The sequence below is a fragment of the Xenopus laevis genome, chromosome 5L (assembly GCF_017654675.1).
Source record: "Xenopus laevis strain J_2021 chromosome 5L, Xenopus_laevis_v10.1, whole genome shotgun sequence".
Classification (NCBI taxonomy): Eukaryota; Metazoa; Chordata; class Amphibia; order Anura; family Pipidae; genus Xenopus; species Xenopus laevis.
Window position 1 is genome coordinate 123,243,562 of NC_054379.1, and position 13,976 is coordinate 123,257,537.

The following is a 13,976-nucleotide window of genomic DNA, read 5'->3' on the forward strand; positions in this document are numbered from 1 at the left end:
AAAAAAATGCTTTACTGTGTGTTTATTTGTGGATCTAATATTGGATTTGCATTAGGTTAATTAAGTGATAAGCAAAAACGTTGCTTTCCTGGAATGAATTGCAGCACAATAAAGGAGATGTTAATACAGAGCGCTGTCTGTGCCCATTAAAAGCAGCTCCGCCAGGCATTGCCATGGGTTCTGTTATGTCTGTTTGACCCAATAGGTGGTGATGGGAGGGGGGTCACTATTTCCTTTTAGAACTGAGGTCCTGGGACAATCTGTTATAGGATTAGTAAACTCTAATCACTGTTTATGTAGGCACAATAATTGCCATTGGCACTCTGGCAGAAAGGAGCAGGTGAATTGGAGCCCAGAGGATGGAAATGTAGAAGTGTCCAGCCCTGGGAAAGGCTCTGGTCCTGTAGCAGCAGCAGCAGCAGCGGCAGTAGCAGCAGAATTGGCAGTTAGAGTGGCCCCGCCCCGGTCAGGTCCTGCCCATCTCCCCCGTGTCTCACCCAGGACAGCAGCACGCAGCCAGGTTTGAACTAAATTAATTAGGGATTCTTGTCAATCCGGGGGATTAATGGCCAATAGCAACCTGCCCACAGATGATGTGGGAACCTGTAGGGCTTTAGTGATGTTCCGCTGCCGCTGCTGCTAGGATGCTCCCAGGGAGAATGGGGGATTCTCTGCTACTTTCAAGGGGAGGTAATTTGCTGAGAACAAGGGGCAGGCTTTGCAAAGTATAAATAGTGCGACTTCAATAGCACATCCCTATCTGATGGGAAACTCTTAGCGGGCAGGAGGGACACAGATCTCTAACGAGGGGCATTAGGAAGGGGCGAACTCTCTATCTCCCGCCGCCCCTTCATGTCTGATTGCTGAGCTTTCAGGGACCCTGCCAGCCAGAGCCCCGGCTTATTATTCTTATTATTAGCGCAGGCGATGGAAGAACTTACTGCTTTTGTATCCAAGTCATTTGATCACAAGATCAAGGAGAAGAAAGAGATGATCACTTACCGGGAGGTGCTGGAAAGCGGCCCGGCGCGGGGCAAGGAGTCTGGCTGCGGAGAAGGGGCCCGTGAGGACGGACTAGCCGGGACCCGGTGTATAGGAGGGGGCGGCGGCGGTGGAGGAGGAGGAGGTGGTGGAGGGGCCAGATCCCCGGTTCTGGAGCTCGATCTGTCCGTGGAGAGGATCAGGGAGACTGGAAGCCCGAAGCTTACTGAGGGTAATTACTCCTGACTTGTTCTTTCTGTCCAACGACTGGGACACGTGGGGCTTCTTACATACAGAACATTCTTGTCTTATACTGTATATATGTTTGTTTTGTATATGTATATGTCTTACTATATTTACTATAACTAATGACAATCATAAAAATGTCCACTTACTAACAGAAGTAGGCAGGGAATTAGGCAATTCTTATTTTCTACAGTTCATGTGACATTTGCACTCTGGCACACAAACGAACCTAATAGTGTGTATTGTACAGTACTGTATACATTTCATCTGCACACTGCCACACACATTGACAACTCTCTTTATTAACCACATTTATGGGCACTGGTTTTCTCATCAGCAGTTAATTCTGGTACTATGTGTTTGGCACTTAAGCCATTGCTATACACGTCCAACAGGCACAGACAGGCACATGTGCTTACCTGCAAGTCTGAATTGACACCTCCATCATTATTACACATATTATTGACAGAGCAACAATCAAATACGGTCACTTGCAGTTCCTTTATTATGTACAAAGTAAGACTGACTCCCAATTAATCACCTTAATCATTAATTGTGCAGTAGGAGACCTGAAACCTATACAAATACATATTTTGCCTATTGCATATACCAGCACTTATACAAAACCAGTGGGTCGGGCAACTGTAACAAGCCAGTAGCCAGTGTAGGGCCTTCACACTGCAGGACAGACAGACAGCAAGGAGTCTATGTCAACAACAGATGATGCCCTTTCAACAGGACAGACATACTCTTACCCATGTAGATATATGCCAAAATTGGACCCATGATTTACAGATCTTTATATGGGAAGTATATCCAGAACCCAGTTCCCTGGGTGTCCAATGTCCAGCTAGTCAGCAGTCTGTACCAAATCATAGTCTGTACAGGGCCGACCCCCCTGTGTTGCAACTGTCATACCAACAGGACATCCGTCCCATCTTCCTTCCTGACAGACACAAATAATAACACCTACTACCCTAATAGCCAGGCAGGAAATATTATCCTAGTGCAAATATTATCCTTCTGCAAATGGCACCTGTATCTGAATACAATTCCAAATGATCTCGTTTTCTTTTTCCCTTTTTAGCATCTATTTTATTTTCTATTTCGATTCAGTAGACTGCACTGCAGTGTTTAATTCAATAAATACACATACACATAATATAGAAGCGGGTGCATGATGGGGGATAAGGATCCCTATGCAGACGATAACTACATAGTAATTATATGTACATAGGCACCATGTGTTTGCGCCAAAGCTTCCAAAGAACTGTACAAACACCCGGCCGCTGAGAGGTGAGCGGAAAACGAGCAGGAAATTATTTTATTAACAAATGGGGCAAATATACTGAGCCCTGGCACACTGGCAACAAGCAGATCACTGGCACCTGCTGATATCCTATAATAAAGACTTTCATTTATATACCCATACAAATTCATAAATAACACAAGAGAAATCTCACACACACGTGCATAAACTCGGAGTCTGTGTTATAGATTAATTGTAATTACTCACAGTATACACAGAGTTGGTGCAGCACAAGTAAAGTCATTCTCTTTGCTACTTGCCAATTTGAGGCTGTTGGCAGCTGAAGGGTTATCCCTGAGCAATTGTTTGTTCAGTGTGAGAACCCGGGGAAGGGATTTATGTGGCCCTTAGCTGGAGATACATTTAGTGCCCCTGAGGGCCCCATTAGGATGACATTAGGCTGGGAAAGCGCTGTGTTACTGTAGCTGCTAAACTGCGGGTTGCCTGGCCCTTTAGCTTCAGTTTTTCAGAGCGGCAACTCGGGCTCATTCTCCTGTCAGTGTTTGGCGTAAAATCGCCAGAACTAAACTGGTTTTCAACAGAACTTCCTCCAATTTCTGAGTTTTAGCAGACCGGTACCCTAGCAAATAACCTCACTTTGTATGTCTGCGCTATAAAATATATAAAGAAAATATAATCCTGCCAAAAGTGATATTTATGTGTAACTTGTGCGCTAACGTGTACCTAGAGCTATCATTTCTGTCTGTCCGCTATTGTATATATATATATGTATATATCCAGGAAAAATGTTACAGAGCAAATAGACTGAGAGATTCATTAGCAATAATGGACAGACACAAGTGATGGGTTTGGATATTAATACAAATAGGTAATGGCAATAAAGATGATGTATAAACAGATCTTTATACAGGAAACAGATATAACTGTATTGAATTTGTATTGTATTGAGAGAGAGATATGATAGATAGATAGATGGATAGATAGATAGATAGATAGATAGATAGATAGATAGATAGATAATAGATAGATAGATAGATAGATAGATAGATAGATAGATAGATAGATAGATGATAGATAGATAGATAGATAGATAGATAGTCAGACAGGTAAAAGTCAGATAATCCATAGGTAGACATAATGGATACATTATTACATAGATACAGAGAGATAATGTACATAGATAGATAGATAGATAGATGATAGATAGATAGATAGATAGATAGATAGATAGATAGATAGATAGATAGATAGTCAGACAGGTAAAAGTCAGATAATCCATAGGTAGACATAATGGATACATTATTACATAGATACAGAGAGATAATGTACTTAGAGATGTGTAGAAGAATACAGCAGGATATAAGGGACTAATGTTATAATAAAGAGAAAACTAGAATAATGCAGGGGAAGGGAAATTTGTGTGTATGTTTATATGTGGGTGAGAGACATGGACAGGTAAAGAAAGAGTCAGAGGGTCGGAGGCACATAGTGAGTCAGAGATTGAGAGAAAGTGAGAAAGTTGGAGCAAGAGATGGAGAGAAGATTATAGAGAGGTGCCCCTTGCTCTCTTTGCTCTGCCAGCGGTTGATGTGCAGCTCACCGGTCTCCTTGCCCCACAGTCTCCCCAGAGATGAAGGAGCGGAAGGAGGAGCTGAAGCAGCAGGCGCTGGAGGAAGAGAGCCAGACTAAGATCAAGCAGAGAAGGAGTCGGACTAACTTTACCCTGGAGCAACTGAACGAACTGGAGAGACTGTTTGATGAGACCCACTACCCCGATGCCTTCATGAGGGAGGAGTTGAGCCAGCGCCTGGGCCTGTCAGAGGCCAGAGTTCAGGTACCTGGGGATGGGATCAGGCTCCTCAATGTTTCCTACCTTACTGTATTTTTCGGGGTTAGAGACCCTGAGAGCCTCTTAGTGTAGAGCTAGGGGAATGGACATTTCTTGTCTGCGTGATGTCTGATTTACCCACTGTTGCTTCAATGCTATCCTATGCCCAGCACTGAGCACATCAGTGACATTACAGGGCGGCAGGGACTACTAAATCTTTCAGAATCCAAATAAAGGTCCCGTATCAGGACCGAAACGTGACATTCAATTTCTCCCTCCTCTTTCTAAGGAATGATGTCTTATGTTTTATTTGTTTAATGTAATTTCAATAAACCCCTTTAATTTACGGATGCTTTTTTAAACTATATTTACTAGATCATTAGTTTTGCCGATCAAATACAGAATGTTCTTGCGAGTTGTAAGAACATCGTTACATTCCGTATAATAATCAGCAGCTTGTGGCAGTTCCATCTCCTTTTTTTTTTTTAAATAAAAATACCAGATTTAATTAAATATAGAAATACTTTTATTTTTACACGCTTGAAATTAATAAATTGGTCGGTGTGATCAATAGTAAGGGCAGAGCAAAATCTTATTGGGCTGACGATTTCTATTTTCTCATTGTAAGAATTAAGACATTTACTAAGGCGATTGAAGAGCTAGATTGAATGATTTCGCTCGTCTCTTTTTAATGCAATTATTATCGTAATCGACCCTGTGAATATATGTCACATTGTGTGGCGTTAAAGCCCACAGGCATCATCAGTGGAACAGATATATTGATGATGCCTGGGCACTTGGAACCCCATAATGCTACTTATATCTGTCTAGTAGTTGGCACAACAAAGCTGTTCTGTCGCATTGAACTGATCGGTCCAAACAACTAGTCTTTTGTTAGTTCATTCGCAATGACTACATTATGGAATTTATTTTTCAACATTTATCAAAATGAATAAAATTATTTCAACGCCTTTGTGCACAAACCAATTGTAAGGGCACGGTTAAATGATAAAAAAAAACCAAACATTGCGTTTTTCCTTACCCAAAATGTAATTCTTTTTAATTGGAACGGTCGATCTACCCTGCCGGTTGGGAATGATCGCATTTGTTAGGGGAGCAATACTGTGATTATGGAATGGGGCAGGTTTTCCCAGGGAACCGAGGAGATTATCATAATAATGAGACAACTGTACAGCTTCGGCGCCCAGGGACCGACCCCAGAGAACTCGGTGCCAAGTCACTTAGCCCCCCGATCCACTTAATTGTTTGGAGGGAAATTCAATTACAACATTTCTGGTAAATTGTGGCCAACGTCAATAGATTTAAATTTAAGTCTACCATAATACATTAGATAGATGATAGATAGATAGATAGATAGATAGATAGATAGATAGATAGATAGATAGATAGATAGATAGATACACGTTTTTACATGATGCCTGGAACTCTTGTCTTTTTAACAAATGCAATTTCCATTTATTTAGGTTTGGTTTCAAAACAGAAGGGCAAAATGTAGAAAACAAGAAAATCAGCTCCATAAAGGTAATTTTTATTGAGTCTGGCATTAAAAATATTTCTGTTGCATGCAAGCGGCAGTGGGTGGCATAATAGGTACCCCCTGCATAAAGACGGTGGCAAAGTTCAATAATTAACTATCTCCCAGTCCCTTGCTTCTGGCACGGAGGGGTTACTGCACGTTGTTATTGTCAGACCTTTGTATAGGGCAATGCCTGTGTTATCACCGCAGAGCCCCTGGGGCCACACATCTGATCTCACTCTGTTATTCCCACAGGGGTCCTGATAGGAGCAGGGAGCCAATTTGAAGCGTGTAGAGTCGCACCTTATGTCAATGTGGGAGCCCTGAGGATGCCATTTCAGCAGGTAGGTACAACTTCAACTCGCACTTTACAGTAATAGTAAAAAATATTATATATATATTTACAGTAATAATAATAATAATACAAAAAGAAAAAAAAAAAAAAAAAAAATATATATATATATATATATATATATATATATATATATATATATATATATATATATATTTATGGACTGTTTAATGAGCAATGAGAAAGCGAATGCACATGAATAATTTATCTGTAAGTTGCTTTCTGCCCATATGGCTCAATTATAAATTCTGATTTCAGCGCATTCCCCAAAGATTGTGTATATGTGTATATAAATACCCACCCCCAACACACAGCTCCTCCTGGGCTGGGTCACCCCAGAACATATAAACTCCGTTTCATATCCTTATATATAGCACTATATAGAGCACACCTAGTCCCCATGCTGTTACTACCACTAAATGACATCGATACAGTCTTTCCTGTTAATTCTTTTGATGCAAATTAAATTAATGGGACATATTGCTAATACATGGGCATCTCAAGAGGAAAAGCAGAATCACGAATGATAAACGTAATCATAGTGATGATCAGCAGAAAGGAAACTATAAATATTTGACTCCAGTGAGCCAACCCAGCAGCTTTCATTTTGTTAGCGATACACTGTGTCTTGTTAAAGCTGCACTGTAAATCGTTATTACAATATTTTCTCATTCAGGATTCAAAGTAAGTTAGTTATGACCTGGAGACAATTATTCATTTAGCAAGAGCAACTGGGTCTAATAGAGCAACTCCCCTAATACCAAATGACAAGCTTAAAAATGATTCCATTCTAAATTCCGATTATTGTTGGGAAACTCGTTACAAAAGCAAGAATAGTCACCTCTAATAATATGGACTGCTACATATGAACTGCCAGAACACCCACACAGGCAAAAAACGAAAGCTGTGCAATTTACACGAAACCATCACTATATGGTATAGAAGACACCAGTCCCCGCTGGAGGGTCGCAGCTTGGGCTCCTAAGCCTTGTTCCATAGAGATCCCCACTAACTGGCACAGCAGAGACTGCACAGTGTTCCCATGCCCTTGTTGTTTCCCAGGATTCGCAGCCAGCCAGGCCCCACAGATCCCCCAGGTAGAATGTGTTCCTGCTGGGGAATTTCACACTCTCTGCTTCCAGCAAAGTCGGCACTTTATCAGCTGTGTAATTGACAGTCAGTGAGAACACTTTGAGCAGAGACTGGTTGCCAGGGTTCTCAATGTCTTTGCCTCTAATGTAACACAGACACGGGCAACGTTTGTTACTGTAGCTGTTGTAGATCTACAACTCCCAACAGTCCCTGCTAGCCTGAGTCATGGTGAAGCTAATTGTGCCAGAGCTAAAGCACCGCTGGTTACCCTTATAAGTGAGCCCAGGGCTGTGTAGGGCTGCCCTACGATGTGTTAATGCTTTTGTCTTTCTCTCCTTCTCTCCGTGCCCCTCGCTTGCGCACTTGCTATATAGGATAGTCATTGCAACGTGCCATCCTTGTCCTTCCAGGTTCAGGCGCAGTTACAGCTGGACAGCGCCGTGGCTCACGCACACCACCACCTGCATCCTCACCTGACGGCGCATGCGCCCTACATGATGTTCCCGGCTCCACCCTTCGGACTCCCACTGGCGACCCTGGCTGCGGAGACGGCGACGGCTGCGTCTGTAGTTGCGGCTGCTGCGGCTGCTAAAACCTCCAGCAAGAACTCGAGCATTGCAGATCTTAGACTTAAAGCCAAAAAACATGCAGCAGCTCTGGGACTGTGACTAGCACTGCATGGGCCCTTAACCAGCAGGGCCCAACAGACTATGTCTCAAAGCCCTTATTTATGAGCTGGAGTCTCTCAGCCAAACCCTTCGCCCTTTATACCATTCTGCAGGGAGTAGAAGGGCCCAGGTCATGTGATGGAGAGGACCCCTTTATGCAGCAGATTTTACTGGCCAGGTGATGCTGAGCCTTTCAGTGGCCCCACTACCTGCAAACGTACCACTTTCTGGGGCCCAGTCCTCTGATCACATTTGCTAAACCACAGGAAGAGACCATTTCTTAAATATTAGGGATATTTTTATGCTAATGTGTGAACAGTGGGGGTGCTGGGAGCACACAATTTCTTTCTGCTGTGGAACTTGAAAGGGAAGGAAAAAAAAATCTGTAAAAACCCTGGCACACAGAAACACCAGGGAAAAGATGAGATGGTGGGAAGTTCACAGGTTTTGACACTGACCCTTTTGTGCAAAGTTCACTTTAATACAAGGAATCTGACAAGTGAGGCGGGCCTCCTTATGTCTCATCTTCTGGATGCACAGGCAAGTCTGGAAGAATGATTACAGAAAAAAAAAATAACGACAGACTCTTTCTCTTCGAATTTCTAACGGGGGAAGTGTATTGTAGACTCGCTAGCAAATTTCTGGTTTGCATGTTCTTTGCCATATCATTGATGCTGTTTTTTGACTCACTTTGCACTTCATCCTCAATTGAAGCAGAGGGACATTACAAAAGAAATGAAGATGATGCCAAAATACTGTATTCCTTATAGAACAAGCATTTAACTGGGAAATAAGAAACAAAACAAAATCAACATGCCCACTATATATATATATATATATTTAAAGGTAAGGGATGGCCCTCCAGCTTTTGTTAAGATACAGGTCTGTTTCCTAAGGGATGCTGGGAATTGTAAATCAACAACAGCTGGAGGGAAGAAGGTTGGAAATCCCTGTCCGTAGGAAATCATTGGGTTCTAGGGCCGACGTTACAGGAAAGGGTGCCCCTAGAAATTTAACAATGGGAAGTGTTCTCTCTAATTTATTTCTGTCTGCATGTGCACCACAATTTGATGTGTACACCCAGGAGTGCAGTGCTTAGAGGGATCATTGAAAATAAATGACATAAATCAGAGATTTCCAATCTACTGACCTCCAGCTTTTATTGAACTACAACTCTCATCTTAGGAGTGTCAGTGGGATACTGGGGGTTTCATTTTCACAACAGGTTTTACATCCCTGATGTATATACTGATGTATATACTGACTGTCTAGCAACTGTTACATAATATATGTCATTAGTATTTTTATATATGCTTTTAACCCCTGAGTGGCCCCTGTGCCCTATTCTAAAACTGGCCCTGATTACTTAGAAGACCAACTCAATGATTTTAAAATCGTTATGGTGCCAAAGAGGGCATGGAACCTATCCGCTCCTAAAAATCCTGGCACTTAAAAATCCTAGAGACAAGGATCTCATATCACTTCTGGATATTACCCAAGGGCGTACTGTATTAAAGCTGATATTTAATGCACAACCCATGATAGCCTTTGGCTACATGTAAAATATGTTAATAAACATGAACAAAGTTTATTTTGGTTACATTGTGAATTGATAGTCGGTTAGCATTTGCATTTTGATTTCATAAAAGGTGTATTCTATTCAAGTAAATTGTGATTTTTATTTTGAATACATATGGATATTTAATGTTGGGGACCCGGAAGTTGAAATGATCACAGTTTGCTAGCAAACACTTATTTGAGAAAAGTGATGATTGTGGGGATTTAAAAAAGAAAAATGCTCTTCTATAAATCAGCCTTGTTGGGTGGGCTTTGTAATTATTTGTTCTCCATGAAAACAACTTATTTATATATACAATATTTTTTCCAGCGTGCTTTTAACTTATTTTACACCACTTTGTATGTTATTGCTGCATTGCATTTGATGTTGGTACAATATATTTTTAAATCACTCAGGTTTATTTCATTTTTTTCTGTTAAACCACTATTACTACATCATTTCATTTGCAAAAAAATGGCATAAATGGATACAAGCCGAGATATATCTCTTAGTTATGATTATTTGGTTCAGTTCGTATTAAAAAATCTGTTCTTGTTTTTCCCCTATATCTGTACCTATCTTACATTTGCTCTCAATTGTCCACACTGAACATTTTATTATTCATCTAGGAAGGGAATGTCCATACAACATATATAAGGCAGAAAGACAGACATACAGTTATGAAGATAGACATATATGTACATGCATTTCCCTTTATCTCTATCAGAGCTAAAATACTTCTTTCTCCAAAGATACAGTTTATATTGTTTTTTCTATTCACCCTGTGTTTTACATTAGAATATTTTACTGGTGCAGAAAATAATTGTAAAGTATACGTTTACACTGATTGCTTGAGTTGTCCAACTCTTTCAACGTAGAGAGCTGATTATCAATTTACTACATTCAAAATTTTGGTCTGGATTATCTTTAAATGGCAAAGTCATACACAGATGTCTTTGGGCATTCTAAAGTCTATAAAATCACTTGTAGACCTGCACACCACACTAGACATCACTGTTAAAGTACGATTGCTTTCTAATCAGGGCTCTTTTGGGAGAATGCAATGAAAACAGTCAAATAATTAAAATGTGCCAACATTAAGAATGAAATAAATCATGTTGTGCAGTGTTAAATTGTTCATTAAAGAAGTTATTACATTGCATTGAGTTATATTGTGCATAGGCTTGCTTTCCTGTGCACAGGTGCAAACTATATAATACGATGTTTTTGCTGGTGGATGACTGATACATTTGCGGGTTTGCAACATTTGTAATAAATAAGCATAAAGCATAATTTGTTCTCACAGGGGAAAAGTTGTTCCCATTGCACATATTTTTTTCTGTTAGCCACATTTATTATATTCCCCATTTGTCTTTCTGCGGTTTATGCGAAGGCATAATGCCGGGATTCCAGTATTGCTTAACTATGAAGTGCGTATCCCTTGATTTCTGGCTATTGTATTTACAGTGGGAATAATCTAACCCCCTGTTGCCAACTGACCTTATAAAGACAGGAGACATCTAATATCCCACAGGTTATATTATTTTTTATAAAGCACAAGGTGTACTTTCCCACAGGGTACATTATTTTTTTTATAATACACAATGCATGAAATGATAAAATCACTAGAACAGTGTATAACAATATCTTTTGTAGGATATTCATGGCCCTTGTGATTTTACCTTTTTCTAAAAATAATACATACAATATTAAAAAAAAATATCACTAAAATCACTGAGATATTTGGATCTCATTTTTGAATTTACTGTATACTTTACAGATCAGATATCTAGGTAATGTTTACTTTTCCCCTTGCCCTGAGAATGGCGTGCATTTAAAAAAATTTTTTTATTTAGTTGAAGATTCACTTGGTTTCCAATGTAATAACCCAAATAGGTGTGTTCCCTCATATCATTACCTCCTGCATCATCTCCAATGCAGCTTAATCCCCCCCAGAATCCTCCCATATTATACCGATAACATCCCGTCTCCTCACTGCCCTTATAGCATAAAGTAAGGTTCAGATTAGAGATGTGTGGGTCACAAAAACTATAACCCATATCTGCCCTTAACCCACCCCTAGGAAACCCACACCCAGGTAAACAAGAAGCGCCGAAAGGAAAATCCTGGGAGAGGAGAGCAGTGATCCTCATGTGAATAGCAGTCAGCCTTTCCACTCCGGTCACGTGGTTCACCAACCAACGAATCAAAAAGCACACTAGCAGGCTGCCGTAGACACTGGATCCATAGGCCAAAATAGTTTAAAAGTTCAAATTTTATTCAAAATGTTGCAGTAAAAACACTATGCAAACACAAATATGTTGCAGGCAGGGTGAAAGCATGGCTTGACGCGTTTCGTGACTCAAACTAGTCACTTCCTCAAGAAGCACCTCCTTAACACACCCAGGTAAGCCTGCAGATCCTTACTTTTAAGGGTGAGAGGCCTCTGATGTCAATAGTCACTTGTGGTAAATGGAATTGTGACCTGACCTGCTTTGGTTACTATTTGCCTTAAAGTTCCATCAGATCAGAGTGGTTGGCACATTGTGTGACTGTCATTTGCAAAGAAAGCTACAGCATGCTGGTTTCAACATAAATCCCAGGAGTCACTTGCTTATTTGACTTGTCTTTTTCCGTAGTCCAATATTTGTCACCTAATAAATCTATAAATGAGCAGCTACAGTGATCTAAAAGTTCATTTGGGCAAAAAAAAATCAGCATGCAATAGATTCTTTTTGATTTATTATCGCATACAAGTATCTCCAATGTTTCAGACTGTGCTGGATGGCACACAGGGCATTCTTTACTGCCAAAGAGAACATTTCAAAACAGAGGGTTGCCTGGCACAGCTACATATTAACTGGTGCATTTCCCATATTGTTCTGCTGGAAGCAATGACAGATTGGGGCATTTTGACTGGTGCTGTTTTCCACCCAATCTATCACAGAAAGGACCAGCCTTCAGCTTGAAGAAACTCTTTGTGAAAAAAATCAAAAATATTCAGTTTGTGATTGCCCTGGTAATTTTGAACTTAAACTCCTGCTGTCCATACACTGATGAAGGGGTGGTTATTGTATAGTTTAGAAACAGACGGGAGATAAACAACAGATTCCCAAGTAGTAACATTAATCAGGGCTGTCCAACCTGTGACCCTCAAGATGTTTAAATACAACTCCCACAATCCCAATGAGTTGACGTTCAACAAAGTTGGAGAGTCAAATTTTGGACATCCATGATTTATGAAATCTTGTTAAAATATTACACATGCTGGGGCCCTAGGACAAAATAATTTTCTGCCCTCACCTTAGTCTGACCAAGCCCTTTTGTGACATCATGGGGTGTATCCCATGTCCATATTATGACAACATGGCCCTATCACTACTCCTTTTAAGGCACTGAAGTTGTGCCCAGTACCATTTAAAGGCATCTACAGGCATATCCACACCCAAGATGTGAATTTCAGATTTTATTGTCCCCATCTGAACAAGTACATGTACAAGATAACTGTCATCCAAGGAGTAAAAGGAGTTAAAAGTTTTCATTTATAATACAGGAGTGATTAAATATGGCTAGGCAGAGTTATGTGTGCCTTACTGAAGGCATTATTCATAACTACCTGCAAAGAAAGCTGCACGGTGTGCAGGGAGACAGTGCCTGAAACCACTGACAAGCATTTTATAAGCACGTGAGCTGTCTAGCTGCAAAATGATGCTATTAGCCAATGCCTGATAAATGGGATGGATCCTTTGCAAAAAAACAATTCATTTGCACAATTTATTATCTAGAGAGATTTTTTTTAGATTATGGATGTCAAAACCACATGCTTCCATCTTTTGTTGAATCGCAACACCTGCTGCGGGTTGGCAGAGGATTATGGGAGTTTTAGTGGACGTGCAAGGTGCATGTTGATTTACTCATAGGTTTGCATTTAGCAGCTGGAACACTGGACATGCATGGAGATCCTTTCCAGCGAATGAATTCCTTAACTCTGTACACTGGTCGAACGTTGCTATACACAAACTATAGCAACTGATACAAGGCACAGAAGCAATTTATTTACAGAGCACCCCTTTAATAGTGACTCAGGATACACAGCTTATAGTAACAGTACTGTTACCTTTTCTGACCAATGAATTCTTCAGCTTCTCACAGTGATATAAACACCACCTACAGTAAATGCTAATTCATTCAATACAGATGCTACCAGAATGTATGTAGGTGCACTCCCACTTCATGGTTTTACCCAATGACAGCTGAACTATGTATTTACAATAGGTTGGTCTTTTGAGGCTGCAGAATCTAAATGTTGAATATGACTGTAGAATAATAACACATTTTCACATGATTACACAATTTGACACGATTTACCTGCAGCAATTTACAGTCATCCCTGTGTAAAGGTATTTTCGGGAGCTTTGTAGGGAGGTCAACAATAAGTATGATT

General features: G+C 40.4%; 1 protein-coding gene across 2 annotated transcripts; it reads left to right on the forward strand.

The window, feature by feature from the left end:
* The first annotated feature begins 537 nt into the window (after positions 1-537).
* Positions 538-9,947, forward strand: LOC108717036 (short stature homeobox protein 2). Of its 2 annotated transcripts, none has more exons than XM_018263755.2 (5): positions 538-1,213; positions 4,117-4,331; positions 5,810-5,867; positions 6,118-6,206; positions 7,681-9,947. In XM_018263755.2, the coding sequence occupies exons 1-5, from the start codon at positions 928-930 to the stop codon at positions 7,972-7,974; spliced, it is 942 nt and encodes a 313-aa protein (XP_018119244.1). In that variant the 5' UTR covers positions 538-927; the 3' UTR covers positions 7,975-9,947. The 2 variants fall into 2 exon arrangements, with proteins under 2 accessions (XP_018119244.1, XP_018119245.1); XM_018263756.2 differs by having other exon boundaries at positions 539-1,213; positions 7,717-9,947.
* The last annotated feature ends 4,029 nt before the right edge of the window (positions 9,948-13,976 follow it).